At 40.0% G+C, this 20,520-nt stretch overlaps 1 protein-coding gene across 2 annotated transcripts in view; it reads right to left on the reverse strand.

Moving 5' to 3' along the window:
• Positions 1-20,520, reverse strand: part of CYP7B1 (cytochrome P450 family 7 subfamily B member 1) — a 188,234-nt gene that overhangs the window by 22,762 nt on the left and 144,952 nt on the right. For both annotated transcript variants that reach the window (XM_030859659.3, XM_060287280.2), the window contains 3 exons: positions 11,526-11,662; positions 2,003-2,590; positions 1,329-1,535 (listed from right to left, as the gene is read on the reverse strand). In XM_030859659.3, coding sequence (XP_030715519.1) covers positions 1,329-1,535; positions 2,003-2,590; positions 11,526-11,662 — 932 coding nt within the window. The remainder of the gene's footprint in view (positions 1-1,328; positions 1,536-2,002; positions 2,591-11,525; positions 11,663-20,520) is intronic.

Here is a 20,520-nt window from a genome sequence, read left to right on the forward strand (position 1 = left end):
ATGCACTTTGTTCTACAGCGGAAACTAACACAACACTGTAAAGCAATTATACTCCAATAAAAAAAATAAATAAAATTACTTTGATAACGTATGCTAAAAACGGCATGACTGAACAAGCTAGCCAACTGTCACTACAAGGCAAGCTTCCTGCTACTGTCTTTGATGGGTCTTATCCTAACCAGTGGGAACAACCTCCGGAACACTTGGGGCCATTCTTCTTCATGTCAGCTGGTGGTCAACACTGATCAAGACCTGTAGAGCCTTTGCTCCCAGAAGTTCCCATCAAAGAACCTGGAACATATTTAAAAGGGAGAAAATTGAGGCCAACATGGGCTAAAATACTTGCCTACATTGTCAAACGAGGGGAGCAACAGAGATATATAAAGACTTGCTCCTGCATTTGTCCAAAGGGCCCTGGAATAGCGTATAGTAAAAGAAACCACAGGATGAAACGTCAACACAGACAAAGCAGAGAATAACTCGTTGGACTGGAATTTAACTTTGGGAATTAAAATTCATTCACATAATGAGAGTCGTCTTATCAAAACCGGAAAAGGCGAATCCACTGTTATCAAAAGCTCACTGTTACAGGCACACAGGCCTACATTGAAAAAGAAAAGTAACTTAGTCACTTCTGACCTCAAACGTATTTGAAATAGTGACCATGCATATCTCATGAACCAGTGACTATTTTATAAAATATTGACATTTCACATGAAGTAATTTGTAGCTGTGGCTTTTTCTTTTCCCTCCCTCACTCCCTCCCTTTCTTCCCTCCTTTTTTTTTTTCTTCCCCAAGTGTGTTTAAATCATGAACTTCCAGTGGAAATCACTCTTACTACATTTTTGCGAATCATACGCTGCAAACTGTATAATACATCTTAATCTCTGCCTGAAAATATAGACACCATTTGAGGGAAGAATAAGTGTGTTTTGCACACAAGTTGTCTGTCTGAAATACTTTCTTTTTTAATCCCGAATACCTTTCTTGTTAAGATAGCCCAGCATCGTTTGGAAAGCATTAACACACTAACAGATGCTCAGAGTCTAGTGACTTAATAGGCATAAACCTTTTTTTTTTCAAATAATTGCAAAGCTTTGGTTTAGCCTTTTGCATACCTTACATAGTTAATTACCTAGGCCTTAATGTTTACATGCAATGAGAGTATCTACAGCTATAAACTACATAATTTATAATTGATGTAAATGGGTGTTATTATGTCAATTAGGCAGCTGTGTCCTCCACCTCTTGGTAAACAGCTTTGAGTGATAAACTGACTTTGCAGAGAGGTACCTTCTTTTCTTCATAACAGATAAAAATAAATTACCAAGGTAGACCAGGCTGTCCAATTGTTCTCTGGTGAGGTGGATGGAAAATCCAGGCCCTTTCTTTTGACCTGTTGACTGCAGCAAATGGTCAATTTCGTCACGCAGCACTGCCATAGCTTCTGGGTGCCGTAGAAGGTAATACATCGTCCAGAACATAGTTGGAACAGTGTTTGACACAGAGGCCCAGAGCAAGCCTAAATGATGTGCTGGGAGAAAATAAGTGAAAAGGAAGATTAATAGCGTTTATTACACTGATTAGATTTGCAGTGTGCTAATTAAAAGATGTTAGGACACAGACCCAGCCAAGGATCAGTGCATGCTAATGAGGACCAATAGGCTTCTGAAGTCTAATTTTCTGCTTAATGAGAATAGTTTAAAGTGTAATGTGTGTGTGGTGGGGGAGGGGAGGGGGGATGAGATAAGAGGAGTAAATGCAGCTTAGTTATACTCTTTCTCATTATCCCTGTTAAGTATCTTGCATTACCATCTCAGCAAAAAAAAAAAAAAAAAAAAAATCAATTATCACAAAGGGTTGTTTCAGAGTAAAACATTTTATCATTAGCCAATTAGAAAGAGCATAAAAATTCTCAAGGTCACCATTTTGTCTTTTTATTTCAAAGGTCTACTGTAAATTATTTTATTTTAGACAAGGCATCATTCAGAAGTTTCTTACCTCCTATTTCAGTGTCCTTGGGCGTATAGTATTTCTCCAGGATATCTTGCCTCACTTGAACAACTTCTGACCATCCTTGTAACTTGGCTAAGTTTTCTGTTGTCAATTGTTTTATAAGTTTCGTTCGAATAGACTTGATGTTTCCTAGAAGCTCAATGGGTATGCCTGATGCTAAATGTGTGAATTTGCCATCAAATTTAAAAAAATCATCTCTTAACTCAGTCATGAATGTTTTCCTATCGCCAGCGAGAACATTTCCATGTATGGCTGTAAATGTCACCTCAAATATCACTGAGCTGCAGAATGTCAACAAATATTCCGTGTCCCAACTTGTGGTTTTTAAGAGCTGTGGTTCAAAAACTTGTTTTAGAGTCTGCATTGTGTTTTCCATCAGTGTGTCCAAATGCTTCCCTCGTAAAAGTTGATAGCTAGTATGAATCTTGTCGTTCAGGTCATGATATGTCATCATCTTTTTGACAGAAAATACTCTCATTAAGAATTTACTAGTAAACATTTGAAAGCTTAATTTTTGATTTTTTACCACTGACTGGTACTGGAAAGGGTCCAGGATAAACGTTATGTAATTTCCTAAAAGAAATAAATGAGAATATGAATTCATGTGGTAGTAAAACAAAACAAGATATCTGAAATTTGAGAATATCTTAATCAAAATTAGAAAGACCTTAATAACTCACATCTCAAAAGATGTAAAGTACAATAAAAATCTATTTGATTCAAAATTCCACTACATGTTTCCTTTTAAAATGGAAGATAGTGGGAAAACGCTAGAAGCTTGAAGTTAAATGTTCTGAAATTCTTAAAGACTTTCAAAAAGATAGTTTATTCTTCAAATTTTTATTTTAACAAACTACCAAGATATTTAAATTATCTTTTAAATAGTCTCAAAATTCATTACTTAAACACTTCTTATATTTTTCCCCAATAATACAATCAGAAAACAAACAAGCAACTCAAATTGGTAAGATGCTACTCCTTTACTGATCACTTACACTGCATAAAGAGCTTTTTCATACTTGGCGTTATCTTAGCTTTGATTGGATACAATAATTTTAACTCAAATAAATGAAGATGTGGTACGAAGCAGGTACTCACAAATGAACATCTAATTCAACACTAACAACAAATCACAAATACCAAGGTTTTCGTTTTATCGATGAGAAAATAGTAGCTCAGGGAGATTTAGTAACACGTCCAAACTCTCATATTGATTTGTGACCGAAAGAGGATTTCAGAACTAGAACCCATCCAATCACGCTTTCATCCATTCATTCATGCATGCATTCAACATTCATTGACATCCAGATACTTGGTTGGATCTCTTTCCTTTTGAGATAAAGATGTAAATGAACCATTGTATTGTTATGGACAGTAATAGAGCAGAGGTGGGAACACAATGTAAGGGCAACAGGAAGTGAAATATGCTTCAGTCTGCCTGGAGTTATCAACAAGGGTTCTTTGAGGAGGTGACATTTGGCATTTTCATACATCAGTCCAGACTTGGGGTACTGGTTAAAAATACAGATTCCTTCTTGATTCTGATTCAGAAGGATTGAAGGTGGGACCTACAAGTCCCTCAAGTGATTTTGTAAGAAGGCACATTGAGGAACAGAGTCATACTGTGGTCTATCTCTCCAAACTGGCACGGATCTTGGAGATTCCTAGTTGCAGCCTCTCCAGCATTTATCAGCTAAAGAAAGTCAGGAGAAGTTAAGAGCCAAGATCATGCCACCATTTTTAGTGGCAGAGCCTAGACAAGAAGACAGTCCCCACGCACTGTTCTTTTCCTTAGCCGGTGCTGATTCCTTCTCACTGGAGGGCTGCTTTAAGACCCCTGCTAATTAGAGGTAATATGTAGGCAGTATTCAATGCTAGCATTAATAAGTCTTCCCTTTCCAAGAACACACATGAAATTTCGACGATCCTACAACTTTAACACTTATTTGTCTTCTAGAAAACAGTAAATAATTAGACATGAGAGTTTGTCGAATCATCTATACTTAGCTCTTCACCTCATCATTCCTGTGTGTGTGTGTGTGTGTGCGTGAAGCTTTCTTAGATGAACAACTTCTTGCTTGTTATTTACAGTAACTCAAACAGCATCACAGAAATTAAATTCAATTTGGTACCAGATTTAGGATAAAGTTTTGAATAATTTTCAACCTAATCCTAGAAACAGGATACATGTTTTTTTGTTTTACAATTGTAAAACAGAGTTTAAGTTTTTAGTGTACATGAATAGATGTGCTATAATTCTTTTTCTAAAAATAAATCGTATGACTTGAATTGTATCCACTCTCTTTCCCCTTTTATTTAATAAGGTGGGCCAATCTAGGAGAGAGCGTAAAGCTAGAAGAGACTACTCATTCTGGTCAGACCCTAGAGCTGTATCTACAAAGTAAACTGGATTTTCTTTTCCCCCCCGGAGAAGAAAGAAAAAGGAATCAATTGGATTTGGGCATATTTTATGACACCTGCTTTACCATGGCAGCTTAATTAAATAAAACTGCCAGCATCTGCCTGACAAATAATTGAAAAAAGAGCGAATTCTCTTACTTTGCAAAAGATATAATTTTAGGCAAGGCTGTGCATTTTCACAGGTGGTGATTCATACTTTTCTCCTTTCACTAAACAAAAGGATTTTGCTTATAAATGTCTTTACAGAGTTATTTTAAATTAGTCAGTAAAATTCAGAGAATATATAAAAGGCTCAATCTGTAAAACATAATTTCTAGAGAATATTTTGAATTTTTTTCTGACCCATTTTCTATATTCATCAAAATCTAAGTGGAAAGGCAAAACTATCCAGCCATGGCAACAGAAGCCACTGGCTATTGGCCTACTGAAGTAGAGGCTTCATGGACTTTACAGTTTTTATCTAGAATTCATCCAAACTACACATATATTCCCTCTCTCTCTCTTTCTCTATCTCACCTTGGGGGTAAGGATATGGGAAGAAACTATGAGGTTAATTTCAAATAAAAACAGTAAAAGCTAAATGTAGAAAACTGTGTCTGGTTAGCAACCAATTTTAATATTTTTTTAATAAACAGTTTGTTGCACACAGGTTCTTTTAAAAAATCATTACTGATGAGTTTAAAGCAATTTGTAGATGAAATTCTCACTCTTTTCAAGACTCTTTACACTCCGGGATCTGTATTTTCTTTCTCTCATTCTTATTTTGATTTTCTTCAACATCAAGGCATTACGCTTTACTGACTCTCTCATCTGAATAAGATGTGGATTGCTGAGTAAGACCTTTTGATTTTCTGGATTTTACTTTTTGAGTGGGTTTGGAAGTACTAATAACACTGGAGATGCTAGCTGGCTTTCCAACTTTTAATCTTCAGTATAAACAATTTAAGCTAAGTTTTCCAAAATTAATATTAATTTAAACCATCTGTCCACCATCTGCTAACGTGAGATGCAAAACCAGAGTTTCTTTGTAATCTTTAATAAGACAGTTAGGAAAACACATATACATTCATAAAATGAATTTAAATTTCTTAACAAAGGAAATTTGAAAAGTTATTCTAAAGGCCATGGATTCTTGAGCAAAAATAACTTTTGTTCCAGTGTGGTTTTATGTAAATGAATGCCACGTGTCAACAGGCAAGTTGCCTAGTTCACAAAGATCACAAGATAGAAACAATATCCTTTGCTGTGTTTTCAGAAGGGAGAAGAAAGCTATCAGCAGCTGATGTGATACATTGATTTAAAGAATTTCAGAGTTTGCATTCGTCTAAAATATAAATGTGAAAACGAGGCTCACTTCTGCAAAAAAGTATACGTATATATAAAACCATCCTTTTGAGCAGTAAATTTGAAATGGGGTCAAAATTTTTAATGTATTCTTTACCAATAATTTCATTGTCTTCCTTTTTTAGGAGCTGGCTGGGCCTTAAGATATTAACCCCAGCATTCCTGAATAACCTGCATACGATGGTTTACTAACTCAACAGCCTTTTCACTTCCTTCAAAATTACTTCTTTTAGGAAGGTGAAGCTACGTGATGCCAAGTATGTCACTAAATGTTAAAAAAAAAAAACACATCATTCACTTTGATGTCTTATACACAAGAAGTTTGACATCTGGGTCATTATAACCTGAATTTTGATGCTTTCATTTCAGATATTTGGTGCAGAAACACATCCAAGAGAATTCAGAACAACTATTTGACTATTTGAAATAGAAATGCCCAGTCAAGAAATATGAGATAAATTGGAATTTTAAAGAAATTTTCCATAACTATAACCTTTTGATCTCCATGTTTAGCTGGCTCTTCAATAGACGTTTTTTCAATGTCAAGCTGAAAATATTCATTGGAAGAGTGGACTGTGAACCAACTTTTTATTTTATGAGGATGACCACGTTATCCTCCCCCTCTTATCAGCGAGATTTCGCTAGCTGTTGACAGTGATGTACAGTGGTGCTTCGCTGGGGTGACATCTAGGGAAAACGATTCCGCTGCACCACCACACAAAACCAATTAGAGAACTATTTTCTGCGACAGGTCACGAATTTATGTGGTTTCTCATGAAAAGATGTACCTTTTAATTTCTTTATTAAGATGACATCCACGTCCCTTGAGACTTTTGGGGATGACAATCATTTGCTCATCACGCAAGAAACATACACGCACTGAACTCACATCATGGGACAACGGTGGGAGACGCTGTTCCTCATTCACATTTTCCAAATGAGCTATTTTGCAAACTGATCATTAGAACCACATACATAATAAGGATTTTTGACAGGAATTTATTCAAACTCTAGGAAGAAGCTAAAGGGAAGTAGCAGTTCGTATTCAACTATGGCTGTCTACTGTTGAGTTTAAAAAGATAGCCATGGCCAAATTATTTAGACATGAGAAATTCAGCAAGCTTCTCAGTATCTAAGATGAAGATAACAAGTGAAACTGGTTTTCTGTTTGTTTTCTTTTTTCTTCTTTAACATCTTTATTGGAGTATAATTGCTTTACAATGGTGTGTTAGTTTCTGCTTTATAACAAAGTGAATCAGCTATACATATACATATATCCCCATATCTCCTCCCTCTTGCGTCTCCCTCCCACCCCCCCCCATCCCACCCCTCTAGGTGGTCACAAAGCACCGAGCTGATCTCCCTGTGCTATGCAGCTGCTTCCCACTAGCTATCTATTTTACGTTTGGTAGTATCTATAAGTCCAGGCCACTCTCTCACTTCGTCCCAGCTTACACTTCCCCCTCCCCGTGTCCCCAAGTCCATTCTCTACGTCTGTGTCTTTACTCTTGTCCTGCCCCTAGGTTTTTCAGAACCTTTTTTTTTTTTAGATTCCATACATATGTGTTAGCATACGGTATTTGTTTTTCTCTTTCTGACCTACTTCACTTTGTATGACAGACTCTAGATCCATCCACCTTACTACAAATAACTCAATTTCGCTTCTTTTTATGGCTGAGTAATATTCCATTGTATATATGTGCCACATCTTCTTTATCCATTCATCTGTCGATGGACACTTAGCTTGCTTCCATGTCCTGGCTATTGTAAATAGAGCTGCAATGAACATTGTGGTACATGTCTCTTTTTGAATTATGGTTTTCTCAGGGTATATGCCCAGTAGTGGGATTGCTGGGTCATCCCATTCTTCTTTAGATTCTTTTCCCACATAGGTTATTACAGAATAATTAGTAGAGTTCCCTGTACTATACAGTAGGTCCTTGTTGATTATCTATTTTATATATAGTAGTGTATATATATTAATCCCAAACTCCTAATTTATTTCCCCCCAAGAGTGACTTTTTTAAGTGAAGAATACAGTTTTGTATTATGAAGCCAAAAGCTCACTTAGAATAGAAGCCCCAGCTATGGCCTTGATTTGTATTATAGTAAGTATTTCATCAGCTCTAAGGTACTGGGAATTTCCTTATCAAATATTTATTGTGAATCAATCAGTGCTGAGCTCTGAACTAAATGTTGGCAGTGAAGAAGTTAGAAAATAATGAAGGGAAATAGACAAGTGAATTAGCAATACACTCACAATTTATTAAATGCCATGACAGAAGTTATACTAGGAGTAATTGGAGCCTGGAGAAGAGGCATCAAACATACCATGGGGACGGAAATGGTCAGTGAAGGATTTGGGGAGGAAGTGATACGTGACGATGGCCTCAAAAGATGTATCCACATCAGTCATCTTTCAAGGATGACTGAGAAACAGAAGAACAGCATTCTGGCAGAAAGAACCACAACAGAAAAAAGCAGCACAAAAGGACATGGTATATGAGGAGGAAATTCCAACAATTTGCTGTGTTAATGGTGCATTATAGTAGCAAGAGACGGGGCTGGAGAGGTAGGAGGAGCCTTGACCCTGAAGAGCCTCATGAGGATCACCACATACACTACAATGTCTCTGTTTCTAAGACACGTGATTTTTTTTCCATTTCATTCTTCTGAAATCAGAGTGCACATAATTACTGTTGGAAGAGACTTGCCAGTTGCCAGCCAAGGGAGTAAGATGCAATGAAACAAATACTACCTATTCCTGTGAGAAACTGACCATGCTGACCATTTCATCCAGTTGGATCATTTTTTTCCTCCCAATGACATGGAAATAGTAGCACAAAAGTGAAGTTGCTCTACGTACAAAAGGTTGCTTCAGATACTTGGCAACATAATTACAGTACGAAGAAATTATCTAAATTCTTTAGGAATAGAACATAAAATTCCAAGGACTGTTAGAGAAAGATAAAGGGGGTTGAGCAGAGAAAGAGGCACGTGTAAATATGACCCAGATAAGGAATGCTCAGTATCGGTGGAAGACCCAGGAGGTACAGTGTCAAGACAGTGAAGGAACAGAGTGTTTTGAGAAGGAATGAGGGATCAGCTTTGTCCACCAGATAGAGAGGTCCAGGCAGGTGATGGCCCATTAATGACCTCAGCAAGGCAGAAAGTTGGTTACAGCTAGGAGGTCTCTGGGAGCTAAACAACCGGGGGCAGCAAAGGTAGGTAACTCTCTTTAAAAATCTAGATGCAAAAGAGAAAAAACAGAAGTGAAAAGTTAACTAGAAGGAAAATACAGGAAAGATTAAGCATGGTTAGAAGCTTAGGGTAAGGACCCAAGAGAGAAAATAATGAAGATACATATATGGGAGGAAGAAATAATGTAATGCCAACCCAGAGGAGACAGTAAGGGTCACGGGGACAGGTAAAGGGATTGTCTTGAACATTCTCTGAAACTGGAGCAGAGGTGGTAAGGATAACTGTGAAACATTTGATAGATACGTGGGGATCTGAGTGAGAGCATACCTGATGTCTTCAATTTTCTTGGGAAGGAAAGTGAACTGTGTTACAGAGACCAGTAAGAGGTGGAGAGCTAGAACACAGCTTTCCTGCCCTCCACCTGCACACCCAACCAGAAGTCAGAGGGCAAAGGCGTGGAGATGATCTACTGTGTAGAGATTAGCCTTCCGGGACAGGGCAGACACAAGTGAAGAAAAGGAATGCCTAGCCCAGGTGATAAGCTGACGTGGAAGACTGTATGCAAACATGGCCACGATAAACTTCTTCTCTCTTTCTACATGGGCTCCTTTGCAATGTGACTCTGCCACTCTGCCCAGGAAGAAGTGGAAATCTCTTTTCCTAGCCTTGAACCTGGGTTGGCCCGTGACTTGCTTGTACTAAGTCTGGAAGTGAGGTTCTGTAACATATGAGCCAAGGCCTCAGGAGGCCTTACAGATTTTCCTCTCACCCTCTTGAAATACTAGCTGCCACATAAGGACATCTTCTTGTGGACAAAACATCATGTGGAGAAGGAGGCCCAGCCAGGCATGTGATGAGGCCACCTTGGGCCATTTAAGCCCCAGTCAATCAGCCAGATGACTCAAGCCACACAGGTGACCCGGGCCAGACCAGCTGTTGTTTTGAGACATGACATTTGGGAGAGGTTTGTTAGGTGGCCAGAGATATAGCTGCTACAGCTGGAGACCATGGGCCTTCAAGGAGGATGAGCTGAGCACATTCCCGCTTCTCAGCGCCCGGTGATGTTGGGTTACGTAGTGATGCTGCTGTGTGCTTTTTCCTTGTTTTGTAAACATTTTATTGAAGTTAGAACCATAACAGATATATTTGTTTTCACCAGCAGGATTATTACTTTATTTACATCTGTGCTAATGAAAGCTGTGGAACATTCCTAGACCCACACTGCTCTCTGTGCACTGAACCATAACAAATACTTTTAAATTAAAAATATATTCTAGATCCATGGCTGTTAGGGGCTCAGGGGGAGGGGAAGAGGAATGAATATGTGGAACACAGGGGATTTTTTTAGACCAGTGAAACTATTCTGTGTGATACTGTAATGGAAGATACCTGACATGTTGCATTGGTTAAAACCCAAGGAACTGGACAACGCAAAGAGTGGGCTCTAGTGTAAACCAGACTTTTTTTAAAAAATAAATTTATTTATTTTATTTATTTATTTTTGGCTGCGTTGGGTCTTTGTTACTGTGAGCGGGATTTCTCTAGTTGCGGCGAGCGGGGGCTGCTCTGTTGCGGTGCACGGGCTTCTCACTGCAGTGGCTTCTCTTGTTGCAGAGCATGGGCTCTAGGCACGCGGGCTTCAGTAGTTGTGGCATGTGGGCTCAGTAGTTGTGTCTCTCGGGCTCTAGAGCGCAGGCTCAGTAGTTGTGGTGCACGGGCTTAGTTGCTCTGTGGCATGTGGGATCTTCCTGGACCAGGGCTCGAACCCGTGTCCCCTGCATTGGCAGGAGGATTCTTAACCACTGCCCCACCAGGGAAGCCCTTAAACCACAGATTTTTTTTTTTTTTTTTTTTGCGGTACGTAGGCCTCTCACTGTTGTGGCCTCTCCCATTGTGGAGCACAGGCTCCGGACGCGCAGGCTTAGCGGCCATGGCTCACGGGCCCAGCTGCTCCGCGGCATGTGGGATCTTCCCGGACCGGGGCATGAACCCGTGTCCCCTGCATCGGCAGGCGGACTCTCAACCACTGCGCCACCAGGGAAGCCCAAACCACAGACTTTTAATGTTGTATCCATACTGGCTCATCAGTTGCAACAAATGTGCCACACTAATATAAGATGTTCATAACAGGGGGAATTATGATCAGGGGAAAGAGGAGATATATGGGAACTGTCTGTACTGTCTGATCACTTTTCTGTACACCTAAAACTGCTCTACAAAATCAAGTCCGTTAACGTATTCTAGCTTTTCAAGAAACAATTCTTAAAGGTAAGCTACACCAAACCAAACGACAGGTGATACCAGGAGAGCGGGGTTCCCTAGGGACCCTCAAGAGAATTCTATAATTTGTTTTTTAATGTGAGGATTACTGTACTCAAAAACATAGTTTTCTTTTGTAGTAGCCTACAAATAAAACAATAATGTACAAATATTCCATATTTTGCCTGGAGAAAAATATAACAACATTAAAGAACAAGTGAGAAATTATGATACAAGTAAGGAACTTATTGTGCCACTTACCCCCAACTTAAGTGCCACTTACCCCCAAGGAAAAGAGTGAAAACGTCACCATACTGCTTTTGAAGAGTAGTCATGAAACCTAGGGGATCTTTTTGTAATTTCAGGGCTTCTCCAAAGTAAGGAAGCCAGCCTTTTATCAATGGAGGTTCACCAGGTCTCCTATAGAAAAAAAAAAAAAAAGGAGAGAAATGAAATCATTCTTATTGTATTAATACCTGTGGGTCATTAATCCAGTCTAGAAGTAGACTGGATGAATTGTACAGTTTTTTTTCAGTTCTTTTATTCAATGATTCATATATAATCATCAACATGTATTTATTGAGCCCCTCCAGTGTGTGTGGCTCTGAGGCAGACAGTTCAATTTACAATTTTTGGCGAGCAACTTTTGTGAGAAATTGTGTCTTGTGAGGCCCAAATGGTTGGCTGAAATGACAGACACATTCAGTAAACATTTTGTGTTTGAGCACTCTTGCTGTGCTCTGGGGGTTAGATGTCAGGTAGTTTAGTTGCCAAAGTAAAGCTCTTTGCTGTCAGATTTCAACTAGACTGAAATTACATAATTAGAAAAGGGGAGATTATTAATCTTGAAAAATCTTTTATGCTGTTGAGAACAAGAACTTCAACATTATTTCCATGAAGGGTGTTTTGTTATATTCTTTTATGAAGATTTTTATTCAAACTACAAATAAATAGGAATATTTGTTAAATTTTACAAGATAGCTCTTTTTAACATATGAAGTGTGTTCAGTGAAACACTGAAATACTGTGAATTAAAAACCAAGTTTCTTCTTTTTTGACCTATAATCCTAGCAAAACTGGACTTCAAAATTTCTTCCTTGGGACTTCCCCGGTGGCGCAGTGGTTAAGAATCCGCCTTCCAATGTAGGGGACATGGGTTCGAGCCCCGGTCCGGGAAGATCCCACATGCCGCAGAGCAGCTAAGCCTGTGCACCACAACTACTGAGCCTGTGCTCTAGAGCCCGTGCTCCGCAGCAAGAGACGCCACCGCAATGAGAAGCCCGTGCACCGCAACCAAGAGTAGCCCCCGCTCGCCACAGCTAGAAAAAGCCTGAGTGCAGCAACGAAGACCCAACGCAGCCAAAAAATAAAATAAAATATTTCTTCCTAGTCATTTATTTGGTGAACTCAATCTGATTTAAAGTTTAAAAAAAGATCCAAAGCCATTTTATCCTAGAAGGGATTAAAACAAATATTCAAGAGAACTCTGATGATACTCTATCCCATCTGTGAAGATGACTTATACTACACACAGTACAACCCATTTTGATTAATCACAAGATATTACAAGCTCAGATCTAATCAAAGATCAAGATTATGTTCATACTCAGCATGGAATTCTATGTAGCTAGATTAACCCTATCAGAAGCTTCTATTTTCCCACAACCCAACATGGTAGAATTAAAGTTAAAAGAAAAAAAAAAAAAGAAATATCAGACTTTTCAGGGGAAAAATAAACTGAAACAAAATAAATCCAAGGTGTGCTAGAAAAAAAGGAAATCAGTATCAAAACTTTGCTTTCTGTTTTTAGAGGACAGTTTATCTTTATACTAATTTACAAAATATATGCTGTTGTTTAAATACATATACTTAGAATAGGAAGACAGGAAACATTGCATAGAAATGTGCATCTTATTCTTCACCCCACTCCCCATGATTTTCTTGAATGTAACTTGAGCAATGAAGACTTGCTTTTTTGAGAAATATACAAGGGTACCAAGAAAACACTGCAACAGTTAATTTTAGGTCCAAAGATTGATAAACGAGAAAAGACTGCACATGCGACTGGAGAGTAGATCCCCAGCCATAGCATGAAGGCTCTTCACCAATGACTCTTCCAAAATCTGCAAGCGATCTAGTTCACAAAATTTCCTTTCAAGATATGAACTCTCTTCCGTGGCCTACTTATACTGTTTTGTTTAATGTTACTTGAATGTTGCATTGTGACAAAGATTTTGAAAGGCTTTTTGTCATATCATTATTTAATGCAACTCATTTCATCCTCTGTGCTCTGTCATGCAGTCCAAAGTTGTATTCTTCACGGGGTTTCCGAGGGGGTAAAAGATGGAGCTCAGAAATCCAGGGGAATATGAACTTAACATTCAAAGTGAGGGAAACACATTAGGAAACCATTTTATTGTTACAAAGATGAAAGGGTCATCATTCCTTTCAGCTGTGCTCATTCTGGCAGAAATAAGCCTCAAACTATTAAACACCATGTCACAGCTGTGCATATTTTCAGGAAAAAATATAGTACTAGTTCAACTTACGACCCATCGAAGACAAATAACAGAAATCTGTCTTCATCAGTGTATTTGTAAAAATTATTTAGGGAGGAAAGACATCACCATAATGAACCAGAAAGGCCTGCTGACACCTGGCACAGCACAAATACTGCTATTTGTCTCTCTCATGCTCTGTGACTTTGAAAATGAAATACTGACTGCTCACTGCTGAGTGAAGGGATAGGATGCTTAACACTTATTGGTGGTGCTCCAGTTCCAAAGCTTAAGAGGAGCAGGTCATGAAACAATGGAGGGTAACTAAAAAACTCCCCCCAAATCAATGGTCCACATCCCTCTTTTTCCTACTCAAACAATATACACTTCCTCAAATATCCTCTTCACTATTTAACAGACCACAAGGACATATCCTGTAAATTATACAAATTAAAGCTTACAAAGGTTCTCAATGATTAAACCCATGTTCTATGCATAGACCACTGCATCACTGCTCGCAAGGTCTTCCTTACAAGTTGTAGGACACATCTTAAACTTTATGCAACGTGTCAAGTACGGTCCAAACTTGTCTGGAAGCAAAAAGTGGAGAAGAATCTAAATACATAAGATAGCTATAAAATATAAAAGACATTTTAGACATTTTCCTTTGGTGAAAAAGAAGCACATAAAATTTAAGAGTGGACCAACACAGAATACTTGGTTTCCAATGACATATGAAGTTTGTCTTTCTGCTACACCTTGAGTTTAATAAACAGGTAGAAGATCTGACCTGTCACACATTGTTCCCCTAGACATTTAAAGGCCAACACTTTCCAAAGCAATCTATACTTGTCAAAGTAATTTCTTTTCCATTTTTCCCATGATCATTCTAGGCTAGGAATCCCAGTTATTGAAATAACCTCCTAAGCAAGTAGGGAGCAACCTTAATACATGCACAGCAATCCAGGAAAAATAAAATTACGTGTTGATTAAAAATTGATAAAGACTTAATATATTCGTATCAGGTCACCTAATATCTGCAATGTTACCTTAATAATTTTTTAATTTTTCCTAATTAATAAAGATTTTCTTTGTGTGGGTGGTTAAAATTTCAGAAACTACACAACTGAAGGGCGTTGCAGTAACCGAAGATAACACTGACCTTTGGAACAAACTTTGCTGTTGAGCGAGGCACATTTTTTTTTTTTTTTTTTGGTACACGGGCCTCTCACTGTTGTGGCCTCTCCCGTTGCAGAGCACAGGCTCCGGACGCGCAGGATCAGCGGCCGTGGCTCACGGACGCGGCATGTGGGATCTTCCTGGACTGGGGCACGAACCCGTGTCCCCTGCATCAGCAGGCGGACTCTCAACCAATGCGCCACCAGGGAAGCCCCAGCAAGGCACTTTTGAAGCTGCTCTGTTTTATGCTTCCTTGACTTACTCTGGAAGCTACTTGACTGGAAATGTCATTCGCCTTATAGTGTCTCTTAGAACTGTATTCTAGAAACATCCTCTATTCCTCCACTATGTTTTGGCTCCAGTGGGGGCACCGGGATGCCTAGAAATGTTCCCACAACTCTGGAGAGTTAAGGATCCACATGCTCTTCAGGATACTGGTGAGAGGGAGCCTCACCGCAGGGCTGTGGATGGAAGGTCCCTGAGGAGGAGTGTATGGAGGAGTGTCTGAGCCTTGGCGTCCTAGCAGCCTCAGCAAGTGCCCAGGTGCAGCAATAGACACCCATGCTTTGCTCTCTCTGGAAACCAGGTGAGGGACAGCCAACTGGAGCACTTCAGTAAGGGGTACAAAGGGGGAGGACCACTCCCCAAACCCTAGCCAGGAGGCACCCCCAGGAAGCAAAGACGAACAGCATGAACATCTGCACAACAGGACTCACCAGATCAACAGAAAGGAAGGGGAAAAGAGAATCCCAAATCTCATTTAATCTTTGTATAAAAGAGACCCAGTTTTAAACAAGAAGTGACTGAGCAACTTCTCAGTGCAAATATTCAGTGTTTTCTGCCATCAGCAGAAATAGGGGCTTGGAAATTTGAGTTCAGTTATAAAGAATTAAAGTTACATTTCTGCACATCTGACTTGTCCTGGGAAATTTTAAATCCCAATGCTAGCTATGTGTAGATAGATGCTCAGTTTCTTCCCCTGAATGAGAATAATAATATTCAATTTAGAGATTTACCAATCAGGCTGAGATAGAGTATTTGAAAGTAGCTGGTACACAGAGCCGGGTTAGTTTTCTTGTTATGTGTATATTGCAAGCAGTGCCTGGAAGTGGTTTTGCTCAGCCTGGACTCTTTGGTTTGTCAACCCTCCCTGCTTATCTATACCTTTCATGGAGCTGCTCAGGGTTGAAGCATGGACTTCCCTATCCTTCCAATCACTGGCTAAATGAAGTTGTTAAATGCCCAGATATACAAAGACTCAATAACTTCAGGTGAACAGGCCCGAAGTCTCTGCAAAGAGCTGACTTTCTCAAGGAAAGAATGATCATTATTCAGAACAGCTTCACCAGGTGTGTGTCTGTTTATGATGAGGTTCTCTGGACGTGACCTGGTCCAAGAGTTAATGAAATGTCTCTGCATAAGATGCAAACAGGAATTTGGGGGGTGGGCATTAAGGAGAAAGAGAAAGAAAGGAAGTGGAAGGACAGGGAAAAACTAGTCAGGCCACATCATGCTAAGCTGGGACTCTGGGAAGGACCATGGCAGGATGCACGGCATGGCAGGGTAGGCTGCTTCCAGGAACAGGTGTGACCAATCTTCAACTCTAGGAAGTTGTTTGCTGGCCTGGGAGCCACATGGCCTTTTTCATCTGCAAACATTCATTATGAGTCTGTTGGACACACCACATAAACTTGTGTCAATGGCAGGTGAAAAAGTTGAGGAGTTAGGGCAGCGTCGGGCTGAGGGACTCTACTGGGTGGGGGGAAAGGGTCAAGTGCATGTGCAGGAGGCAAACACAGTGGGAAGGTTGTGAGCCAGAGAGCACCAGCTCCTCCTCCTGCTTTGCAAAGAACCCTTTGGGTATTAAAAGGAGAATGAAAACCCAAGCTGCAGGCTGGAAGAACAATCTTTGCAAAACACACTTCTAATAAAGGACCAGTATCCCACATGTACAAAGAACCCTGAAAACTCAACAATAAGAAAAAAAATTTTAAATGGGCAAAAGGTTTGAACAGACATCATATCAAGGAAGATATGCAGATGGAAACTAAGCATATGAAATGCTCCACGTTGTATGATATCAGGGAACTGCAAATTGAAACAACAATGAGATGGCTAAACTCAAAACATGGACAGCCCCAAATCCAGACATGGATGTGGAGCCACAGGAACTCTCCTTGTTGGTGGGAATGTAAAATGGTACAGCCACTTGGGAAGACGGTTGACTGTTTCTTGTAAAACTAAACATAATACCATACAACCCGGCAATTATGATACTTGGTATTTACCCAAGTGAGTTGAAATTTTGTGTCTACACAAAAAACCTGCACGCAAATGTTTTCAGCAGATTTTTCATAACTACCAAAACTTGAGAGCAATAAAGATGTCCTTTTTTTTTAATAATCCAATTTTAAAAACTTTATTTATTTATTTATTTATGGCTGTGCTGGGTCTTCGTTGCTGCACACGGGCTTTCTCTAGTTCTGGCGAGCGGGGGCTACTCTTCGCCGTGGTGCATGGGCTTCTCATTGCAGTGGCTTCTCTTGCTGCGGAGCATGGGCTCTAGGTGCCTTGCTTCAGTAGTTGCGGCACGCGGGCTCAGTAGTTGCGGTGCGTGGGCTCAGTAGTTGCAGCATGTGGGCTCGGTAGTTGTGGTGTACGGGCTTAGTTGCTCCTTGGCATGTGGAATCTTCCCGGACCAGGGATCGACCTGGAGTCCCCTGCAGTGGCAGGTGGATTCTTAACCACTGTGCCACCAGGGAAGTCCCAAGATGTCTTTAAACTGGTGAATGAATAAGCAAACTTCTATATAAGTCCACGTAGTGGAATATTATTTAGCTATAAAATGAAATAGCTATCATGTCCTAACAAGACTTGGAGGAATCGTAACTACATATTGCTAAGTGAAAGGAGCCAATCTGAAAAGGCTACATACATTATGATTACAATCATATGAACTGGAAACAGTAAAACTATGGGGATTGTTAAAAGATCAGTAACTGCAAGTTGTTAGGGGAGAAGGAAAGCAGAATGAACAGGTTGAACACAGGATCTTTAGGGCAGTAAAACTATTCTATATGTCACTGTAATGGTGGATACATGTCATTATACATTTGTCAAAACCCACATAATGTACAACACAAAAAGTGAACCCCAATGTAAACTTTACGACTCTAGTGAATAGTAACGAATTAATGTTGAGTCAATTGTAACAAATGTACACACTGAGGCAAGATGTTAAGAAGATGGAAAACTATGTTGTTGGGAGGGTCAGGAAGAGGTGTGGGGAACTCTGCAATTTCCTCTCATTTTTTTGTAAACCTTAAACTGCTGTAAAAAAGAAAGCATATATATAATGAATTTTAAGCAGGAAACATAGATCAGTTTCCATTTTTTTAAAAAAGTTAAAGAGATTTTTTCAAAAGACAGGCAATTCTAGATTTTAGGATTGGTCAGTATGTAAACTGGTACAATCTGCAACTTTTTCTTTTTTTTTTTTAAGAGTGAAGAGTTCTAGACACCAAAAAGTGAGAACATCTACTGGGGATGGTCCTCAACCATGTTAGGTCCATTTCTCGCTATGACCTCACAAGGAGCCATTGTAATGGAATTCCAAGCACCTATTTAAGACCCTGCCTGGACTAAGTTTTTTTGTATCTTTTAGCTCAGGAAGCTGTTTTTCAGTGACCTGAGGGACTTTGACCAAAGTTAGTTTCTTCCTTGGCATTGCAGGGTTTCTGACTATTTTGTTTGCTATTATTTTTTTTCACTTTTCCTTTACTCTTTTTGATTTTTCTCATTTTTTTAAAATTTCTTTTTCTCATTTGTCTTTTTTCTCTATACTGTTTTTCCCATTTTTTTCTTTATTCATTTTTCTCACTTCAGAAAGTCTGTTTGTTAATATCTGTTGTTTGTTTATCTTCATTTTTGTCTGGCCCTGTGCTTTGGTTCTATTATAAAGATCAGTTTTTCAGGTGGGCTTTGGAGGTGATTTTCTTTTGAGGTGATTTGGATCAAGTTTTTCACCAGCTTTTCTCAATTTTAAGCTGACCTTGGGGCACTTTGTCTATGCAGTAAAAGGCAACCTGCTGCAAGGCCTCTTGCCTGCCAAGGAGAAGGATGAGACCCACGTGGGCAATGACCACCGACAAGTATACCTTCACCAAGGTGAGGTGGCCCCGGCACATCCTGACTGGGAAAGAGGTGGCCGTGAAGGTCATTAACAAGAGCCAGCAGAACTCCTCGGGGCTCCAGAGACGATCCCACAAAGTCAAGATAATGAAGGCCTTGGGTCACCCCAACACGACGAAATTATATGAAGTGACGGAGACGGAGGAAACACTCTATCTTGTCGTGGAGTATGCTGGCGAAGGTGAGATGTTCCGTTACCTGGTGGATCATGGCAGCATGAAAGAGAAAGAGGCTCCAGGCAAATTCTGGCAAGGAATGTCCACGGTACAGTATTGCAGCCAGAAAATCCACCCTGGGTGCTGACCTGAACGTCAAGGTTGCAGACCTTGGCTTCAGCCACGAATTCACCTTTGGCAGTAAGTGGGATACCCTGTGTGCCAGCCCCCCACCCCCTTGTGCCGTCAAGGCCAGAAGTAAGATGGCCTCACAGTGGATGTGGGGAGCCTGAGTCATCCTATAAATACACTGGCCACTGATCCCTGCCTTTTGATGGACAGAGCTTAAAGGAACAGGAGGAACAGGTACTGAGTGGAATCCACCATATTTCCTTCTACTTGTCCACTGAATGTGAGAATCTGCTCAACAATTTTCTCACCCTCAATTCCAGCAAGGGAGGCACTTTTTAGAGCAAATCACGGAAGTTCCCTGGATGCCTGCAGCTCAAGAAGGGGAAGAGCTAAATTGTATGGAGCGACTCCCTGACTACAAAGTCCCTGGTGGGCTGAGCTGGTGGCGTCCACGACTCCACCTTGTGAAGAAGGGTGAGCGGCAATGACACGATGTGAAGGTCTCCGCCCTGAGCCCTTATCCACAGACAGAGACACTCACCTCAGAGTCCACCAATACTTATTTGTCAGAGAAATTTGTTCACAGGACACCCTTAAGTGAATAAAGCAGTTAAGTAACCACAGGCACAACAGAATAATATTATTTTCCTTAAAGAAAATATGGGAATAGAAATGCAAAGACTCTAGTATGCTTTAAGATGTTAATGGTCATTACTTTGGGGTGGTGAAATTATAGGGGTTTGGCCCTCTGGTCATCTGACCTGCATGACAAAAACATACTGATTTTGAAGATTATTTGTCATTGATTTTGTAGGATGTCTCTCAACCTGGGTTGTCTGATGTTTTCGCATGATCAGACTGAGGTTGTTAACATTTTTGGAAAGAATCTCACCGAAGTGTGCCCTTCTCAGTGTATTGTGTGGAAATTTAAAGAAGATGCTATTTTAGTGTGAACACGAAAGGCAGGTACAGAGAGCACTGTGTTCTAAAAAGCAGTCGATGGCAAAAGCTCTACAAATCAATCAAACGCTGATTCTAAAACTGAGCGCACCGTTTCCGAGGTTGGGGAGTGGGGCAGCAGCCTGAGGTCCACCCTGAGGATGCGCACACCCCATGCCACAAA

This window comes from Globicephala melas, chromosome 17, assembly GCF_963455315.2.
Source record: "Globicephala melas chromosome 17, mGloMel1.2, whole genome shotgun sequence".
NCBI classification, from domain to species: Eukaryota; Metazoa; Chordata; class Mammalia; order Artiodactyla; family Delphinidae; genus Globicephala; species Globicephala melas.